The following is a 21,709-nucleotide window of genomic DNA, read 5'->3' as shown; positions in this document are numbered from 1 at the left end:
ACAAAATAAACCTTAAACATGCATACATACACATGGTAATTTTGAAAAAAATATCTCAAGCATGATAATCCATATTAAACGGAATAAATATTATCTATCATGATTTTTGTGTATTTTTGTTAGAATTAAAATACGAAAAAAAAAAAATTTCCCTTGATGGGAAAACACTGAAATACACAGTATACATGCAAAACAGAGATGAGTTTCAAAATATAAATTGTAGGCATCCATGAGTCATATTCCCTCTTCAAGGTAGTTTATGAAGAAAATCATTTGAATGAAACAACCAAAAATAAATTGTAATTTCCAACACATAAAAAAAAAAAAAAAAAAAAAAAAAAAAAAAAAAAAAAAAAAAAAAAATCAACAACAGTGGAGTCCACTCTAATCACTAGCATTCGTTATTTAAAAAAATAAAAATAGAAAAGAAAAAGAAGAAGAAGAAGAAAAGATGGTATTAAATATCAATGTGTTAAGGCTTGTATCAGACAGTAACTAGTAAGGACTCATATGTCTAATCCTTAAAATCCGCCTCATATGTGGCAAAATAAAATCCATCGTGTTGCAACCTTTTTGCCTTAGAATTTTTAAATTTGAAAACTATTGAATAAAACTGAAAATTATTGGATTGTAAGGTCATATGGACCAACAATAAATTGGGAGACTTAATCTTTGTACCCAAACTAACCCTCCCCTCCCAACTGATCTTTTCAATTTCAGAACGTACAGATGGGCATTAAGAAAGAAAAATGATGGAATAAAAAAGGATGAAAAAGGTTATGTCTAATCCAAGTCCACTCCATGAAATTGCATGAATCATGCTGTTCATTTTCTTTTTTATTCATTTTTCTCTTTGGGGTGTCGGATCTCAGGGGCAGGTTTAAAAATACCCATATTGAGTGAATTTTTCCACCTCTACCTCTGAAATTCTATTTCCCTGACTGGTACCAGGGGTTGCAGCTACTTAATTGACTGCAACCCAGGCAGCAGCTAAGTTTCGTTAGTGATGGCCGCTCCAAATTGGCTCAAATTGTTTTCATCCAAAAATATCCAATCAAAAGACTACCTCTGGCCCAGTGAGGTGGTTGGGCAGATAGGGGCTTTTTTTTTTTTCCCTTTTTTTAATTAAAGGGCATATAGGGACAGCCTTTTACATTGCATGCATCTGGTTTGAGCTCCATGGCCACTTCTCAACCTCGCTATTTGCTTAGCAGTTAATATTTTTTTAAGAGGCAAAACCTTTCTATTTAAGGAGGGGACAAGTTGGTCTTGAAACAAGCCACTCATAGAAACAGAGGTTGAAACCCATGAACATTATGGTTTCTCTTTGGCTTCTCCCCCTTCTAACTCTCCTTCCATTGATTCTCATTCTAAAGGGCAAACAATGGAAGAGAACCAACCTTCCTCCTGGCCCTCTAAAGCTTCCCATCATAGGCAACTTGCACCAACTTAGTGAGCTTCCCCACCGCTCTCTATGGAAACTCTCTAAGAAATATGGTCCAATCATGCATTTGCAATTTGGGCTCAAGCCTACACTTGTGGTCTCATCTCCTGAAATGGCAAGTGAGATCATGAAGTCTCATGATCTTGAATGTTGCAGTAGGCCTGAGTTGATGGGCCCTAAGAGGCTCTCATACAACTTCATTGACATTGCTTTGGCACCTTACAATGATTACTGGAGGGAGATGAGGAAGGTCTGTGTTCTAGAGCTCTTTAGTTTGAAGAGGGTGCAATCTTTTCGCCCAATTAGAGAAGAGAGAGTTGCTTCAATGATTAGCTCAATTTTGAAATCTTCTTCATCATCAACTCCTATTAATCTAAGTGAGATATTCTTAAACATCACTGATGATATAACTTGTAGGGTTGCTTTTGGTAAGAATTACAAGGGGAGAGAATTTGATAATGGGCGGTTTGGAAAAGCAATGCAGGAAGCCACCGTCGTGTTAGGTAGCTTCTCCGGCGCCGATTTTTTCCCTTATGTGGGGTGGATCATGGACAAATTCACTGGCCTCCATGGAAGGCGTGAGAATTGCTTCCATGAATTTGATCATTTCTACCAAAGCGTGATTGATGAACACCTCAACAATGAGAGAGATGAATCAGAGCAGGAGGACATCACTGATGTTTTGCTCAACATAGGAAGAGATCATAAAGGTGCAGGTTCTCTCACTCATAATCATATCAAAGCAATCCTCATGGTAACCAATCTATCTCCAACTCTTTTCTTCTTAATTTAATCTTATCCCAACTAAATGAGATCGGCTAATTGAATCCTTGCCTTTCCATCAGCTGAAATTGATGTATCTCAATTTTTTTTTTTTTCTCAGAATATATTTTTAGGTGGAGTAGACAGTGGTGCTATTGTAATGGAGTGGGCAATGGCAGAGCTTGTTAAGAACCCAAAAGTGATGAAGAAAGTACAAGATGAGATTAGGAGCATTGTTGGAAAGAAAGGAAAGGTGGATGAAGCAGATATAGATCAGCTAAAATTCCTTAAAATGGTGATAAAGGAGACTTTAAGATTGCATCCTTCACTTCCTCTATTGCTCCCACGAGAAGTCATAAGCCATTTTACCATTAATGGATATGATATTTACCCCAAAACAAGGGTCCTAGTGAATGCATGGGCAATAGGGAGAGATCCAAAACATTGGAAGAACCCAGAAGAGTTCATACCAGAGAGGTTCATGGATAGCGTAATTGATTATAAGGGAACACATTTTGAGTTATTGCCTTTTGGATCAGGTCGAAGAGGTTGTCCTGGGATCAACATGGGTATTTCAGTGATTGAGCTAACACTTGCAAATCTTCTGCATGCCTTTGATTGGGGCCTTCCTGATGGGATCAAGAAGGAAGATATAAATATGGATGAGCAATCAGGTCTTGCTGTTAGGAAGAAAGCTCCTGTATACCTTGTACCTATTAATTATTTGATTGACCCTTGAGAGAAATCCTAATTGCATTATTTGATGCAATAAATAAGCATTTGAGAAATATAATAGAATATTTATTTTTTATCAATATATTTTTTTATTTACTTTGGAAACAACGTCTTCGACGAAGTAGGGGGTAAGACTACATATATATGCCCTTCTCAAACCTTGCAATAGTGGAAGTCTCGTGCAATGGGAGTCGTTGGATCCTTACTGCCACTCACCACTCACCGCAAAGGAATTGAACCCTTGTTTAATGACGACCAACAAGAGTCACCACTTTTTTATGACCAACAAGCACAATGTTCTGTTATCATATCGGATGAATGATCAATTAATTTCCTATGTTGGAAGAGATTCCTAAAAGGCGTACTTCCAGTGATTAGTTTTTAATCTGTAGGCATTCTCGGATGAAAGGAGGCAAAGGATAAAGGGAAACATTACGGGTCAACTACAAGAAGCAAAGCCCTAATGGGGCTTGACAAGTTGATTATAGAAGGCAGACAACTAAAAAATCGAATGTAAACCGGTCATTTAAAATCAAATAGAAAATTTTGGTTTGATTTTGGTTTTGAAAAATAAAATTGTATTAATTGATTCTTAAAAAATCATCGATTTGAATCAAACCCTAGTATAGAAATTCGTATAAACTGAATTCAAATCATAGTAAACCATAAAATCATGTGTCTTTGTTGAGTTGTGTGATATGTATTATGGTCTATGGATTCTGTTATTGTGTTACGTAAAAATGATTAAAAGATACCAAAATTGACATTATGAGAATACATTTTCATGAGATTGTAATTTTCTTTCGAACTTTATTTGTTTCAGTAGATTTTTCTAATTAAACTTAATTTCAACCAAATTATTGATCGATTCGAATAAAGCCAAATAAAAACAGGAACCGAACCAATTGATTGTTGTAACCCGGCAGTCACTGAGAGGGGGGGGTGAATCAGTGAGTCCAATTTCAATCCCCAAAATCCTGTCTGATGTCTGGCCAAGAAAAACCTGATATGCCTGTCCCTGTTTGCATACATTCGTATGCACACTCAGCCTCTCATAGGCACTTCCAAGTGTGCACACCCATTCCACATTCGACGCACTTCAATATAAAATGCAAACAACAAGCACCCACAACACAGGGTTTTTACGAGGTTCGACAATTTACCTACATCCCCGGAGTAGTGCCTGTAAAGGCTTCGTAACTACTCAATACACTACTTTTGACTACACCCACAGTCGGGAGCACCCACACCCAATTTTCTCAAGCCGAAGCTGAGATGACACTCGTAGTGCAGGTACAATATGTAGCACCCACTACACGAGAGCACCCACTCCCGGTGCTTAGCACCCACTAAGCACTCAATAAATAATACAGTAAATTTGGGCTTATATCAATGCCCTACAGTTAAGCCTTGCCTAGCAAATACATCCATAACTAGCTAGCATGCTTACAGTTCATCCACAACTAACCTAGCATGTAAACATTCATCCACAACGAACCCTAACATACATACATATTATCATACATGCATATAATGTAAATTCTAGGGTTAGAAAATCTCACATCCCTTATTTGTTGTTAGCAGAGTTGTCTCAGAGCAACAGAAACCACCATATTCATCAGCAAGCAAGCTATTGGAAACAGAACAAATTAAGTGACAAAGCACCCATGAACCCTCGAGGAAATCAGGATTTCAAACAAAATAAGAAGCAAAATCAGATAAATTCAAGGATACTGACATAGTGAAGAGTCCAAATTAATTACTGAATTACAAAATAATCACCATTCTCATACCCAAAATGAAATTTAAGAACACATAACGAAATACAAGAATGGAGTAGCAGAAGTGTTTAAATTCCCCTCTGTTGCGACGAATATTAATCAATCCGAACTGGAAAACACCCCAATCGTGAGATGATTCTCATGGACAGTGAAATCTCATTATCATCGTCTAGATGCTATTACACCACTTAATCAATCCTAGATGAAAAATTAAAGAAAAATCCCCATTTTCAGATTCTAGAGGATATAAACCCTAGATTAACCAAGGTAGAAGAACCCTAAATGCCCAAGAAAAAGAAGAAGCCGAACCCTACATACCTTGGGAGAGAGGTTCGGACGCCGGAGGGGGGAGAGCTTTGCACGCCGGAGGGGGGAGAATCGCACGATGGAGGGAAGAGAATCGAGTTGCAGGGGGTGGCGTACTGTCATCGTCTTCTTTTTCTTGTCCGGCCGAGTGAGTGAGAGGAGTGAGATGAGAGGGAGATGGGTTTAGAAGATGGAAATAAAAGAGAGGGCAATATTGTCCTCTCACAATAGGTGGGGGTATTTTGGGTATATTATAAAAAAACTAACCGGTTTTCATTCATTTTTCACGGTCGGCTAACGGCAGGGACCGATTTAGAATTTTTTGAATTTTTAGGGGGTGGCTTTGATGTTTCGAAAAGTCTAGGGGGTGGGGTTGAATAAGGACCGAAGTTCAGCGGGTGACAACGCAATTTTCTCTTTTGCTTTTATTGGGCGAGGCTGGAGAGTAGATATCATCTGTGTTTTTTACTATACTTTTACTAAATAAAAATCGAGGGATATAATTCTAAGGGTAGTCAAGTTGGCAAGGGATCTTCGTCTCAGAAAACATGTGGTTCTGAGTCTGATTCCTCTTACCTTCTTGGGGTGATTCACATGAGCGTGTTTAGTACTTTTCACTGTTTTTACTTTTTAGTGAAAGTTGAATGGTTCAACCCCAGTATGAGGGCCCGTAGGACTAGTCAGACCGAAAGCCTTTTGCCTGATACTTGTCATTAGCTCACCAAAAAAAAAAAAAAAAAAAAAAATGAAAAATGAAGTCATGTATCCTTCAACAAGGGTGGGGAGTAGCCCCAGTTTGGAGGTTGGGTGGATTGCAAAGGTATTCAGAGGGGATTCTATTGAGAGTATTGCCAAGCTGGCATTTTGTTCTACTATTGGTCATATATGGAAGGGGAAAAACTTCTATATATCCAGGAACAAAACAATGACCATGCTTTCTATCATTAGTGGATGACATATGTAGGGCTGTTATGCCCTTGGGGCTGTTATCCCTAATGGTCTTGACCTCCAACTTTCTTTCTTGAGAGACATTGATTGTGTTGATATTCGGACAGGTTTCCAGCTAGGAATGGTTACTTTTGGATTTGGATTTAGACAAAGTTTTGGCTAGAGAAGGCTATTTATGGATTTGGATTCTGACAGAGCTTCGGCTAGGGAAGGCTATTTCTATGCTTAGGATGATGTGGCACTCCGGCAGAGCTTCCACTTGGGATAAACTAAGGGATGGCTAGGCTGATGTGGCACTCTGGCAGAGCTTCTGTCGGAAATGGCTATTTTTGGAAAATATTTCAGGGGCACTTGGATAGGGCTTTCGCTAGGAATGGCTACTTTTGGAAAGGAATGGATTGACCTAAAAATGGATTGAAGATCCCCAAAGCCCTGAAGAACACTTTAAGATCCGAGCAGAACTCTCGATCTTGACAAAGATTTCTTCGTAGACCCGAAGAACCTCAAGGGGGGAATTCTATTTCTGGTAAAAACAGAGAACACTCAAAGGGGGGAGGCTAAGAACATACTACTTTTGGCAAAAACTGATTGGACTAAAGACTTGGATTGAATATCTTCAAAGTCCCGAAGAACACTTCGAAGATTCGAACAAGATTTTGGATCTTGACAAAGATCGCTTCGAAGACCTGAAGAAAATCAAAAGGGGGAGGGGCGGAGGAGATAGGGCTCTTAGAGATCTTTAGTGAGAAGGCATGATTTTATCAAAAATCATTGAAATATAAGACAAAAATTTTGAGTTGTATATTATATTTTGAGTTGACCTTTTTGATCCATTAGATATGATGAAGGGGTTGGCCATGCTCCACTGGAAAATCTCATGGCTTGTGCCCTTAAATACATGAATGTCTAATAGCAGTCTAGGGTCCGGTGATCTAAGTCGTTATTTACACATTTAATGAATCATGCTCCTATAGTTCATTTTTTATAACAAATATGAGATTAAGTCGTTGCCTATAATCCACCATTAATCTCATGAATTATGCCTCTGTCGCCATGAGTACATATGGTATTTGTCTAAGGGTCCTGAAGCATTGGTACTACGACTTTAAGCATTGGAAGTAACTTGCAATGTGCAAAAAAACAATGAAATAAATAAAGCAACTTCTAGGACATAAAGGTGCACCGGCACTATGGCACTTAATTAAATCAATCTCACTAGTTGCATAGGACTTGCTTAGATTATTTAAAAAAAAAAGCACATTCAGTGTACGAGGCTCGATCATACCATTCTTATGGGATCTGAGGAGGATCATTGTCACACCTCGTTCACACTGAACCGGAGCGGTGACCGAGTTAACACCGGTTAACCCAAACCTGCCAGGATAATCAGATACTGTATTCCACCACAGCATACGCACACTAACATAAGTTCATTAGATTAGCGGAAGACTAAGTTTTACCTGTGAATAAATCTCATATACTTGATACCCGAATTGTGATACAATAATTATATACATGTGGGCCCGAAGGCATGATAATTACACAATAAAAGTACAATTCATATATCAAGTATATACAGGAAATCATCAAAACAATCAGAGTGCACAGCTCGGCTCGGTTTCAAGGCTGGAGCTTAGCTCGGCATCAAGGGTTGAGCCCAACTCGGCATCACATAGAAGAGCTCAGCTCGGCCTCAGAAGTGGAGCTCAGCACGGCCTCAAAGGTGGAGCTCAGCTCTGCCTTAGAACTGCTGTCCCGCAGCACAGCTCTCGCACGAGCAGTCAGCGTCGTGCTCTAACTCCTCCGGGGTCCACCAGTCCTCTTCAGGAAACTCGACTGGGGGACCCACCCCATGCTCCTCAGAAGTATGACATGCAAAATCATCTAAAAAGGGGGTGTACACGTGGGATGAACTCACTAGCTCAGTAAGTAGAAAGATGGACCACACACAATAGTCCACACATCACAACACATCGTATGCACTACATGCCATGCTATACATTTTAAATCACATCCACCTAAGCAACATTTCTAAGTCCTTGGTTTTAGTGCTACTACAACCATAGTGCGCGTATACTCCGGGTACGAGCCGCGAACTCCCTCCCACGATACGCCCATAGGGCTGTCGGAGAAGGCCTACCGTGAGTACTCGGAAAAGTAAAGACAATACCGTCCACCGGCTCTCAACAGAAATGTAAATGACTGAAAATAAAGGTGCTGACTCCAGCAATTTAAAAGCAGTACGATTGGCCCTCTTGAATGTACCACCGGGGTTGCCGACTGTCCTACATGACCCGTCAGGCGTAATGCCTAACCGCCACAGTGTCCGACAACTGCGACCCCTGCTTCCCCCCAAATGGTAACCTAACACCTTAACCCCTGTTGGGAAGGGTCGTAGCACGGGATGGTGAGAATCCTAATACCGCATGCTCCTATATGACAATAGTACGATTGCATAGTGCCACCGTGTCCCATTCCACGGGCCACCAATGCATTCATTTCCAAGCCGACTACGGCATCTAGTCTATCAATGCATTATGCACCAAGATGTCCACATTCAACATATAAACATCTCATTCAATTGGCATTTGAAAAGTAAACATAGCACATATGCACATCAATGTGTGGGATGACTAATCTACATAGCATATTCATGATGACATGACTAGATTAGATATAATTAAATGAATGCCAAACAATGCCTTGAAACAAGGCCAAACGTCCTCTCTCCACTTACCTGTAGCGTATGAGGATTCTCGTTCGGTACGGGTGAGATCCGGTGCGAATCGGGTAGGATTTGGTGAACCTAACATAATTGAGCGGGGTTAGTACTTCACCATTTTAGGATCAAAATTAATAAAATCCAATGACAAAATCGTGTTTAGAACGTCAAAAGAAGGTCACACGTCCGATTTGGGTTCGATCGGACATAAGGATAACCTTCGGGGCCACACGGGTGGGTCTGACAGGTGGGTAGTCTGGCCCACCGGTATACCCACCGGTTGGGACCGGTGGGTAGGGGCCCGCCGGTTGGGACCGGTGGGTAGGGGCCCACCGGTAGTACCCGCCGGTTGGGCCCGAAGGCCCCCTGCCTTCTCAGGTGGGTACCCACAGGCGGGTAGGGGCCCACCGGTTGTACCCACCAGTCTTGGCGGGAAACACCCTGTTTCTTCCCAACTTTCTCCATTCTTTGGGGATTCAAATGGGGCTTTTCCCCATCCATTCTTCACACCTTCAAGGTCTTATAGGATGGTTCTAACCTAGATCTAGGTTAGATTCAAGTGAGGGAAAACCATCTTACCTTATTTGCTCAAGAACGGCCTCAAACCCTCCAAATCACTTCAAACCCACAATGTTCCTTCCACCTTGTCAATATCTCTTCAAATCCTTCAAGATCAACACATAAATCATCTATTAAACCTTAGATTCATCATTTCAAAGGAGATTTACAAGATCTCAAGAAACCATACTCGAATCAAGGGTTTTAAAACTTGGGTATGGTGAATGTTCACAAAACCTAACTTTGCTTACCTCTAACTGTAGATCTAGAGTTGAAGATCACTCTCCCGGCGCTGGAATGGAAAAATCGAGCTTCGGTGCCGCTAAAATCCCTCTTTTCTTCCTCTTCCTTCTCTTCCTTTCTTCTTCCCTTTCTTTTCTCTCTCCTCTTTACTCTTCTCACCAACGTACGGGGGTAGTAAATGGAAAGAAGAGAAATCATAAAGCTTTATATATAATTCCTAATAAGTGAACAGTGCACATGGATGGGTCACTCAGGTGGGTGGGTGTACCCACCTGTCCTACCCACCTGAGGGCCAAAACTTCGGATTTTGACCGGGTTCGGGCCTCGGCGCGAACCCCACCCCAGGCATACGATGTAGCATACGTATATACCTTAAAATACGGATATAATACCTGTTTTATCCGTACATAGCCTTATGGTAGGTGCATGTACACGGCTTGGGCACTCCCGTCTCTTCTGGCACTGGCTCGGACTTGTCGGGCCAGCCGGTGCTTAAGGTCACCCGTGCCATCATAGCCCATAAGGAACCCGCTCTAATTTCCTCTGGCTCGGTTTCTGCATGGTTAAACCGGTTAAACCGCGAAATCAGACCGGGTTTAAGAAGCGGGGTATTACAATCATAATGTACACAACTTTACCCCGCTTACATTAAAGCTCTGCTACTTAAAAAGGGGGTATGCCAATCTTGATTCAATCCACTCTTAGCTATCTATCAGACATAGAAGTTGAAACCAAATTCTTATTGCGCGCTTTGCACAATGATGCCACTATGGCTACTTCTCCCTCTTCTAGCTCTCCTTCCATTGATTCTCATTGTCAAGAGCAAAAAAGTGAGGAGGACCAACCTTCCACCTGGTCCTCCTAAGCTTCCTATCATAGGTAACTTGCACCAACTCTACAAAAACTCTCCAAGGAATATGGTTCAAACATGCTTTTGCAACTTGGGCGAAAGCCCACAGTAGTTGTCTCATCTGCTGAAATTGCAAGCGAGTTCATGAAGTCTCATGATCTTGAATGTTGCAGTAGACCTGACTTGATGGGACCTAGGAGGCTCTCATACAACTTCTATGACATTGCTTTTGGGCCTTACAATGAGTACTGGAGGGAGATGAGGAAGCTCTGTGTTCTAGAGCTCTTCAGGCTCCTGTTTGTTGTAAATGGGCTTAGGTTGCTGCTACTTTGTTGTGTATCTAGATTACAAATTAATTAAAAAAAAAAATCTTATTTTTGCTGCTTTCATTCATTTTACATTGAAATGGGAATATTTTTTCCTTTAAGATATATATATATATATATATATTTTTTTGATATTGATACTTATCAATCTTGACTCTAATAATTTGTAAGGGGAAAAATTACTAAGGAGAAGATGATGTGCGTACCCTCAGTTTCATTTTATTTTCTTCTTACATACATTAAATCTCATACATAAAAGCAATAGAAGAACCAAGAAAGAAGTATTTTCATGAGGCCAGTTTATGGAGGCCTCCACTATTATGTATAGGTTTGAAAAATGGACTTGATTTGGGATTCATAGTTTCATCCTAGATGAAATTAATAAAGAGTCTAAGAAACTCAGCCGTTGAGATGTCTACGTCTATTAGAATATATTAACCTACCTCACATCCGTTCAAGAAAAAAAAAAAAATCAAAAGTAAGTAAGATATCCTATTTTATCTTATTTTTCTAACCCGATTTATATTTTTATACAACATAAAAAAAAAAAAAAAACCCGATAAGTGGTTGCAAACTGAATCTTGCGTGTTCCCAAAGGTTCATGATGGACTAAACAATCCATTGAGATGTCTCCATCTCAATTACTTTCTCTCACGTCGAACGAGAAATGCAAATAGTAAAAGAGAGTCATCACATAGATTAAGGTTTATGACCCACAAATGATGCCTCTCCTTTGCAAGAGGGAGACTAAGTTGACTTTAAGTTGATGACATGTCTTGCCCAGATTATCGGGTAAGTGTCATGTTATACTTGAGAAAGGTGTTAAGCACTCCTAGAATGCCGGCCAGAACGAGGCTTTCTATACCAAACTCCTATTGGATACTAATGTTTATGCACATTATGCACCAAATTATTCTAATTTGGAAGGTTTGACCTATCTTTTTAAAATTTATGGATCTAGTTAAACTAGTCAAAATAAATATTTTAATCCTCGTTATTAAACTTAAGTATTCACATACATTCTAAACTCGAATTAATATAATTAACACTTTTTAGCCTCATTAATCAACCCTAATTCTAAGGCCAACTTTCAAAGTTTAACTTTAAAAATTATTCAAAACTCCTAAACAAGGATTAATACACTATAGAATACAACAACATGTAGATTGCAACAAACTTAAATACTAACATGTTCAAAATGACCAACTTGCCGTTACGGGACCATAAAATAGATAAGTACGTGAAACCACATCTAAGTGCAAAAACTTACTAAAAAAATGTTTTAATAGCATTAAATCCAAGAAAATATTCTAAGAAAAATATTAAAAAATTTAGACAATAAATTAATGGTATAATTACCAATATGCCCTTCTATGGAAAATGTAGATTTGTACAATTGCATTGGAATTTCAAGTAATAGAAGTCAAATGCATGTGAAATATGATATTACATGTTGGAACCTGAAGTATGTGATGAAAAGTGTATTTACAACAACCCATAATTGTTAATTAAGGTGAAAAGTCCAAAATGCCCCTATTAGGCCAAAAGTGGATATATATATATATGTGGAATTGAATCTCACAAGAAACACCTCAAGAATGATTTCTAAGATTATAAAATATTGAGATATAAAATTATACAATCATGAGAGGAACGGTTAGTCCCAATTCTTGTGAAATGACAAAAGAAAATGGGCAAAAGTGCATTAAAATGCACAAAAATTCCTTTAAAAAGCAATGTTCATGGTACAACATGTTTACAGCTATTAAACACATGGAAACAGATGATAAAACCACCCCAAACTCATAAAAAAATCTGATGTGTTAAATACCCAAAATGCCTTCATGCCTAAAAGTGTGTAAAAATGCATGAAAATGAGTAATGCAAATGTAACTAAATGCATGTGAATACCAGTTTATTAATACTATATGAAAAACAAAATTAAATGAAACACATGTTTGTAGTACTCAAAAGAACTTGTGTGGCAAATAGACTAAATTGCCCCTAGAGGGTAAAAACATCTCTTAATCTATCCTAAATGCATGGAGGAGATTTGAAATTCTTAAAATAGAGCCCCAAACATCAAAATGTATGTGTGAAAAACTGTACATATTGTAAAATGTAAAAATTGACCGAATGACCAAGCTATCGACAAATGACAAAAATGGCAAATATCACTAACGCACTTTTTCACAATCAAAGAGCACTTGAATAAATTCACATATAGTTCTAAACATTGAAAAACATTGAAACATACAAAATTTTCTGAGATAAAAACAAAATTTACCCTAAACATGATAAAATGACCAAAATATCCGTTTAGAGCGAAAAGAATTGTTTATACAAAATAGACCTTAAACATGCATATATACACCTGGTAATTTTGAAAAAAAATATTTCAAACATGATAATCCATATTAAACCGAATAAATATTATCTTTCATGATTTTTGTGTTTTTTTGTTAGAATTAAAATACGAAAAAAAAAAAAATTTTGTCCTTAATGGGAAAACACTGAAATACACAGTATACATGCAAAAACAGAGATGAGTTTCAAAATATAAATTGTAGGCATCCATGAGTCATATTCCCTCTTCAAGGTAGTTTATGAAGAAAATCATTTGAATGAACAACCAATCATGCATTTGCAATTTGGGCTCAAGCCTACACTTGGGGTCTCATCTCCTGTAATGGCAAGTGAGATCATGAAGTCTCATGATCTTGAATGTTGCAGTAGGCCTGAGTTGATGGGCCCTAAGAGGCTCTCATACAACTTCATTGACATTGCTTTGGCACCTTACAATGATTACTGGAGGGAGATGAGGAAGGTCTGTGTTCTAGAGCTCTTTAGTTTGAAGAGGGTGCAATCTTTTCGCACAATTAGAGACGAGAGAGTTGCTTCAATGATTAGCTCAATTTTGAAATCTTCTTCATCATCAACTCCTATTAATCTAAGTGAGATATTCTTAAACATCACTGATGATATAACTTGTAGGGTTGCTTTTGGTAAGAATTATAAGGGGAGAGAATTTGATAACGGGCGGTTTGGAAAAGCAATGCAGGAAGCCACCGCCGTGTTAGGTAGCTTCTCTGGCGCCGATTTTTTCCCTTATGTGGGGTGGATCATGGACAAATTCACTGGCCTCCATGGAAGGCGTGAGAATTGCTTCCATGAATTTGATCATTTCTACCAAAGCGTGATTGATGAACACCTCAACAATGAGAGAGATGAATCAGAGCAGGAGGACATCGCTGATGTTTTGCTCAACATAGGAAGAGATCATAAAGGTGCAGGTTCTCTCACTCATAATCATATCAAAGCAATCCTCATGGTAACCAATCTATCTCCAATTCTTTTCTCCTTAATTTAATCTTATCCCAACTAGGTGAGATCGGCTAATTGAATCCTTGCCTTTCCATCAGCTGAAATCGATGTATCTCAATTTTTTTTTTCTCAGAATATATTTTTAGGTGGAGTAGACACTGGTGCTATTGCAATGGAGTGGGCAATGGCAGAGCTTGCTAAGAACCCAAAAGTGATGAAGAAAGTACAAGAAGAGATTAGGAGCTGATGCGGAAAAATTTGACCGGACTATCTCTCCTGCAGTTCTTGGTGCTTTGGCCGACCTGCATAGAAGAGATGAAAAGGAGAGCCAGGCTGACCCGACGGGGGACTCTCCGATGTCTAAGTTAGACCTTTCCACAACAGATGCTCAAGAGAGCTTTTACAGTATGAGAAGTGAGTAATCGATCCCCTTGTGATGGAGGCTTACCTTGGTATTTATAGGCTGCTTATGGAGGGCAAGTGGGAGACGATTGTCAAGAGTCCTGGTTAGGCATGGAGTCCTCAAGGGGAGTGGCTCTGTGATTATGAGAATATTCCTGGAATATTCTCCTCTTAACTCGGAAAGATCAACCGTGTAACGTCATGATGACGTGTAGTGGATAGAGTCCCGTCCTCCGGAATAGGGATTACATTCCTTGACTGTAGGGGTGGACGAAAACACGTTTCTGAAATCCTTGTTGTTGACGTCGGGCCGAGGTGGAGCACGGCCTGATGGAGCCCGAGGTAACAGCACGGCCTGATGGATGCCGCGGCTTGATGGATGCCGAGGTAGTAGCACAGCATGATTGAGACCGAGGTGGAGCACGGCCTGATGGAGGCCAAGGTGATAGCGCGGCCTGATAGATGCCGAGGTGGAGCACGGCCTGATGGAGGCCGAGGTAACAGCACGGCTTGATGGATGCCGAGGCTTGATAGATGCCGAGGCAGTAGCACGGCCTGATGGAGGCCAAGGTAACAGCACGACCTGATAGATTCCGAGGTAGTAGCATAGCATGATTGAGGCCGAGGTAGTAGCACGGTCTGATGGAGGCCGAGGTGATAGCGCGGCCTGATAGATGCCGAGGAGGTAGCGCGGCCTGATGGATGCCGAGGTGGAGCATGGCCTGATGGAGGCCGAGGTAACAGCACGGGCTGATGGATGCCGAGGTAATAGCATGGCATGATTGAGGCCGAGGTAGTAGCACAGCCTGATGGAGGCCGAGGAGATAGCGCGGCCTGATAGATGCCGAGGAGGTAGCGCGGCCTGATGGATGACGAGGTGGAGCACGGATTGATGGAGGCCAAGGTAACAGCACGACCTGATGGAGGCCGAGGTGGAGCACGGCCTGATGGAGGCCGAGGTGATAGCACAGCCTGATGGAGGCCGAGGTGATAGCATGGCCTGATGGAGGTCGAAGTAGCTACTCAGTCCTTTTCAGGTTTGCGTACATGCTTCAGGCGTGCTGAGGAAAGTGACGTATTTTTCCTCATCACCAGCCCCCCGCTCTAGCAGTTCGAATCGACCTGCTAGAGCATTTAATCCGATTCGAGATGCACTGCTTCACTTTCTCAACCGAGGCTGCTCAACGGTTCGAGGACGTGGCTGTCGCTTGTTCGAGGGCAAAGGAAGCAAAGCGCTTTCATTGGGGTCGAGAAGAAATGGCTCGAGGTGGCTGATCCCTTAGCCCAACCAAGAGTTGTTGGATGACGTTAACATTTCTTCGTTTCGACGCGTTCCAGTCCATGCTACTCTGGTACAGCCCTGCGGCTCGATCGATGTTGGTGAAGAAGTGATCCGACTCGAAGGATTTTCTAATGCTGAGCTAGGCTCGTGGATCAGCCCCCCGAGATTAGCCTCATATATATAGATCCATATTTATGTAGATGTCTCCCTCGGTAGTGATGTATTTTGAGGGCTCGTGGGTTAGCCCCCCGAGCTCGGTCTAGTTACTGCCGAACTAGAGCGTTGTCTTTGTGCCTCATTGGTTAAGGTCTTTGAGTCGCCAGACAAGGGTCTGGTCTTGTGGTGCCGAGCTTGAGCTCGGTCTTATATGCTGCCGAGCTTGAGCTCGGTCTAGGTAGCTGGGGGCCGGTTTTTGTGCCTCATTGGTTAAGGTCTTTGAGTCGCCAGACTAGGGTCTGGTCTTGAGGTGCCGAGCTGGAGCTCGGTCTTATTTGCTACCGAACTAGGGCCCGATCTTTGTGCCTCATTGGTTAAGGTCTTTGAGTCGCCAGACTAGGCTCTGGTCTTGCGGTGCCGAGCTAGAGCCCCGGTCTTTGTGCCTCATTGGTTAAGGTCTTTGAGTCGCCAGACTAGGGTCTGGTCTTGAGGTGCCGAGCTCTAGCTCGGTCTTATTTGCTGTCGAGCTGGGGCCCGGTCTTTGTGCCTCGTTGGTTAAGGTCTTTGAGTCTCCAGACTAGGGTCTGGTCTTGTGGTGCCGAGCTAGAGCCCGATCTTTGTGCCTCATTGGTTAAGGTCTTTGAGTCGCCAGACTAGGGTCTGGTCTTGCGGTGTCGAGCTAGAGCCCGATCTTTGTGCCTCATTGGTTAAGGTCTTTGAGTCGCTAGACTAGGGTCTGGTCTTAAGGTGCCGAGCTAGAGCCCGGTCTTTGTGCCTCATTGGTTAAGGTCTTTGAGTCGCCAGACTAGGGTCTGGTCTTGAGGTGCCGAGCTGGAGCTCGGTCTTATTTGCTGTCGAGCTGTACACAATGTTAGAAAAGTTAGATATTTGCGAGAAGCTTCATAGTATATTGATGTGTTGTATGCACTTGGGACAAATACATTGCTTCAAAATAGAATCTAATCTGCTACGTGATTGAAATTGAATAACTGCTAAGGTGCTGATAGTATAAAATCTTCAAGACTAACACCCAATCGATGGGATTTCAAGGCAATCTACTGATAAAACTCTCTACTGATAGATTGTCTACTGGCCTCAATGATTCAGACTGTAGGCAGCTGTTAAACTGGTTCGGATCGGGCCAGGAGGCTTTCATCTCGGCAACCAACAACTTCTACCATACATGCTAAGCCCGAGCACGGTTTTTTGACAGATTTTATGAAGTTGGCATAGCATTCCCGGGATTCCTTCTGGCTGGACTTGCATTCTCTGACTCCATTGCTAGTTGGGAATTTGACCTTCATATACCTAGTGGACACAATCGCCCCAAGACCATTGAGACCAGGTCGGCCAAGGATTGCATTGTACGATGAGGCGATCTTGGCGACCATGAAAGAGACCATGGTTGTGGCTGTCTGAGCTCCTTGTCCGATGGTTATAGGTAGGTCAACAACTCCCTCTAGCTCAGCTGGCATGCCTGAGAATCCATACAAAGGTCCTGGGGCTGGTTTTAAGGTTCTGGTGCCAAGCCCCAGTTTTATGTAGGCTTCGTATGACATGAGGTCAACGGAGGCTCCAGTGTCCACTAGGACCCTGTGGAAAGGGTGGTTGGCCACCACTAATTGTATCACGATAGCGTCGTTGTGAGGCCAATTCAACTCTTCCAGATCTCTGTCAGAGAAAGTAATGTGTGGATCCGTTTTGAGGGCTTTGACAGGTTGTTCCGTGATGCATACGAACCGCGTGTGTGCTTTGGCTTTTCTAACTGATTCCGCCGTAGGTCCGCCCATGATTGTTAGGATGGCCGGACCCATGGGCTGGTTGTCGTATGTGACAGCTCGGTCCGTGGTTGGGTCCTTGGACAGCTCGACCTTACCTCAGCTCGGTTGGTCTTCATCTCTCCTCGGCTCGGGTCAGTTCCCACCATATTTCTGCTTCAGATACTGGTTAAGGTACCCGGCCTTGATGAGCTCATCAATTTCCCTTTTCAGAGACTTATAATCTTCAGTGTCATGTCCATAGTCTCGGTGGTATCGGCAATACCTATTGAGGTTCCTCTCTTCTGGTTTACCTGCCATTGGCCTGGGCCAGCGAAAGTACTTATGATTTTGGATCTCCAATAGCAGGTTTGTTCGAGAATGATCAAGTTCATATCACTCAAGTTCAGCTGTGTCCAGAGGCCGATCTGTTCTGTTTTTCTTCGGCTCACGAGAGTCATCCCTCTGTCTCATAGCCCTTTTCTTCTCCTTCGCTGCCTGATCACCCTTGTCAGCTATTCCTCGGGCTGCCAGAACTTCCTCCATATTGGCGTATTAATTGCACCGTCTCAACAGTGCAGGCATCATTTCCCGTAAGTCGAGGGCTAGGGACTAAACCAGATCGGGGTGTATTACCCCATTGCACAATGTGCTATACGCCACTCCTTCCGGCAGGTTTTTTACCTCCAATGTCGCCTTCTTGAATCGGGCAAGGAATTCTCTTATTGTCTCCCTCGCCCCTTGCCTCATGTTCATCACGTTTTGCGTAGTTTGCTTCTGCTTCATACTTGCTTGGAAACGTGTGAGGAACGCTCTTGTCAGTTCTTCATAGCTGCGGATGGACTGTGGCCGTAAGTCTGACATCCAGACCAACGCGGCTCCTTTTAATGAGGCTGCGAAAGCACGACAGAGAACGGCGTCTGACCTACCATGCACTACCATGGCCGAGCTGTAGTACAGTAGATGATCGTAGGGATCTGTGGTGCCGTCATATCCGTTGAAGACAGGTATCACAAAATTTGAGGGCAACTCGGCGTCAATCAATTCGTCGAAAAGTGCATTATGGGCCGGGGTTACTGTCATGTCGGCAGGGTGCTCTTGCCTCTGCATTCCCTCTATTTGCTCAGTGAGTCGTTGGATACGGCTCTCAAGGTCAGCTCTTCTCTCCTCGGCTCGGCCATCTGTTAATCGGCGTGACCCTTCTCCTCTTCTGGGGCTTCTTCCTCGGCCTTGGGCACCCTGCCATGGTGCATCTCTGGTAGGACCAATGGGCGAGCTCTGGCCAGGTTGGGGACGATCTCGCCGAGCTTGCCTCTGGTAGTTCTCATGTTCTTCTCTATGTGGACGAGCACCTCTAGTGAGTCTTTGAGGTGATGGTTGGCATCCCCCTGCCCGGTGTGGGGATCTATGAGTATCATGTGTCTCTGGGCTCTGATGATGTTCAGAATGACCGACTCTCTCGATCCAGGCAGGGACGGGACCTCGCCTGCGCCCCTCAGTAAGAGATCGTGGTGGTACGAAATGAACAGTGCGTGAAGTCCTGCCCGACCCCCTTCTTGCTGTTGATTGGGGGGTAACGCTGTTGTCAGGAGATCGTCATTGGGATTTCTGCTCGGAACAGGCCTAGGCGGCTGAGCTGAACTAGTGCGTGGTACTGGAAGTGCGGAGCGAACTGTCGTATGAAATCCCTCACCAGTGCGTTCGTGGCTAATACCTGTAGCTGCAAGCTCTGCATCTGTTCTTCCATGTTCGGATGAGTTACCCTGGATGATGGGACATGGCGAGATAGCTGAGGGTTCTGCTCGCACTGATCCCCCTCTCCCTGGGCAACCTGTGCATCGGGCCTAGTTTGCTGGGGTCCTTCTAGAGGGGTCTCTGCTGGGACATTTTCCTGCCCTGCCACTGGTGGTGAATGGGAACGTCCAAGTGGTACTTCCCGAGTGGATCTTGCACAGTCGTTGAAGAAACGACCTTCTCACTCCTTAATTGCATTGTTCCAAGGTAACTTTTTGTAACAAGTTTCCGACAGACGGCGCCAATCTGATGCAGAAAAATTTGACCAGACTATCTCTCTTGCAGTTCCTGGTGCTTTGGCCGACCTGCACAGAAGAGATGACAAGGAGAGCCGGGCTGACTCGACGGGGGACTCTCCGATGCCTAAGTTAGACCTTTCCACAACAGATGCTCAAGAGAACTTTTACAGTATGAGAAGTGAGTAATTGATCCCCTTGTGATGGAGGCTTACCTTGGTATTTATAGGCTGCTTATGGAGGGCAAGTGGGAGACGATTGTCAAGAGTCCTGGTTAGGCGTGGAGTCCTCAAGGGGAGTGGCTCGGTGATTCTGGGAATATTCCCCTCTTAACTCGGAAAGACCAACCGTGTGACGTCATGATAACGTGTAGTGGATAGAGTCCCGTCCTCCGGAATATGGATTACGTTCCTTGACTATAGGGGTGGACGAAAACACGTTTCTGAAATCCTTGTTGTTGACGTCGGGCCTAGGTGGAGCACGGCCTGATGGAGGTCGAGGTAACAGCACGGCCTGATATATGCCGCGGCTTGATGGATGCTGAGGTAGTAGCATGGCATGATTGAGGCCGAGGTGGAGCATGGCCTGATGGAGGCCGAGGTGATAGCGAGGCCTGATAGATGCCGAGGTGGAGCACGGCCTGATGGAGGCCGAGGTAACAGCACGGTCTGATGGATGCCACGGCTTGATAGATGTCGAGGCAGTAGCACGGCCTGATGGAAGCCGAGGTGGAGCACAGCCTGATGGAGGCCGAGGTAACAGCACGGCCTGATAGATGCCGAGGTAGTAGCACGGCATGATTGAGGCCGAGGTAGTAGCACGGTCTGATGGAGGCCGAGGTGATAGCGCGGCCTGATGGAGGCCGAGGTAACAGCACGGCCTGATGGATGCCGAGGTAGTAGCACGACATGATTGAGGCCAAGGTAGTAGCACGGCCTGATGGAGGCCGAGGAGATAGCGTGGCCTGATGGAGGCCGAGGTAACAGCACGGCCTGATGGAGGCCGAGGTGGAGCACGGCCTGATGGAGGCCGAAGTAGCTACTCAGTCCTTTTCAGGTTTGCGTACATGCTTCAGGCGTGCTGAGGAAAGTGACATATTTTGCCTCATCAGGAGCATTGTTGGAAAGAAAGGAAAGGTGGATGAAACAGATATAGATCAGCTAAAATTCCTTAAAATGGTGATAAAGGAGACTTTAAGATTGCATCCTTCACTTCCTCTATTGCTCCCACGAGAAGTCATAAGCCATTTTACCATTAATGGATATGATATTTACCCCAAAACAAGGGTCCTAGTGAATGCATGGGCAATAGGGAGAGATCCAAAACATTGGAAGAACCCAGAAGAGTTCATACCAGAGAGGTTCATGGATAGCTCAATTGATTATAAGGGAACACATTTTGAGTTATTGCCTTTTGGATCAGGTCGAAGAGGTTGTCCTGTGATCAACATGGGTATTTCAGTGATTGACACTTGCAAATCTTCTGCATGCCTTTGATTGGGGCCTTCCTGATGGGATCAAGAAGGAAGATATAAATATGGATGAGCAATCAGGTCTTGCTGTTAGGAAGAAAGCTCCTGTATACCTTGTACCTATTAATTATTTGATTGACCCTTGAGAGAAATCCTAATTGCATTATTTGATGCAATAAATAAGCATTTGAGAAATATAATAGAATATTTATTTTTTATCAATATATTTTTTTATTTACTTTGGAAACAACGTCTTCGACGCAGTAGGGGGGGTAAGACTACATATATATGCCCTTCTCAAACCTTGCAATAGTGGAAGCCTTGTGCAATGGGAGTCGTTGGATCCTTACTGCCACTTACCACTCACCGCAAAAGAATTGAACCATTGTTTAATGACGACCAATAAGAGTCACCACTTTTTTATGACCAACAAGCACAATGTTCTGTTATCATATCAGATGAATGATCAATTAATTTCCTATGTTGGAAGAGATTCCTAAAAGGTGTACTTCTGGTGATTAGTTTTTAATCTATAGGCATTCTCGGCTGAAAGGAGGCAAAGGATAAAGGGAAACATTACGGGTCAACTACAAGAAGCAAAGCCCTAATGGG

At 43.0% G+C, this 21,709-nt stretch overlaps 1 protein-coding gene and 1 pseudogene across 1 annotated transcript; both read left to right on the top strand.

Moving 5' to 3' along the window:
• The first annotated feature begins 1,316 nt into the window (after positions 1-1,316).
• LOC122086875 (cytochrome P450 71B10-like) lies at positions 1,317-2,945 on the top strand. Its single transcript, XM_042655802.1, has 2 exons — positions 1,317-2,198; positions 2,328-2,945. The coding sequence occupies exons 1-2, from the start codon at positions 1,317-1,319 to the stop codon at positions 2,943-2,945; spliced, it is 1,500 nt and encodes a 499-aa protein (XP_042511736.1).
• Positions 2,946-10,257: 7,312 nt separating this feature from the next.
• LOC122087496 lies at positions 10,258-21,243 on the top strand (annotated as a pseudogene).
• The last annotated feature ends 466 nt before the right edge of the window (positions 21,244-21,709 follow it).

The sequence above is a fragment of the Macadamia integrifolia genome, chromosome 8 (assembly GCF_013358625.1).
Source record: "Macadamia integrifolia cultivar HAES 741 chromosome 8, SCU_Mint_v3, whole genome shotgun sequence".
NCBI lineage: Eukaryota > Viridiplantae > Streptophyta > Magnoliopsida > Proteales > Proteaceae > Macadamia > Macadamia integrifolia.
Note: the sequence above shows the minus strand (reverse complement) of the source record. Positions and strands in the feature narration are given on the sequence as shown.

What these genes read in the sequence shown, in the direction of transcription:
- LOC122086875 (XM_042655802.1), top strand. Translation starts at nt 1,317, where the DNA reads ATGGTTTCTCTTTGGCTTCTCCCCCTTCTAACTCTCCTTCCATTGATT. An exon ending in ATATCAAAGCAATCCTCATG is followed by an intron (nt 2,199 to 2,327) that starts GTAACCAATCTA and finishes TTTTTTTCTCAG; the next exon opens with AATATATTTTTAGGTGGAGT.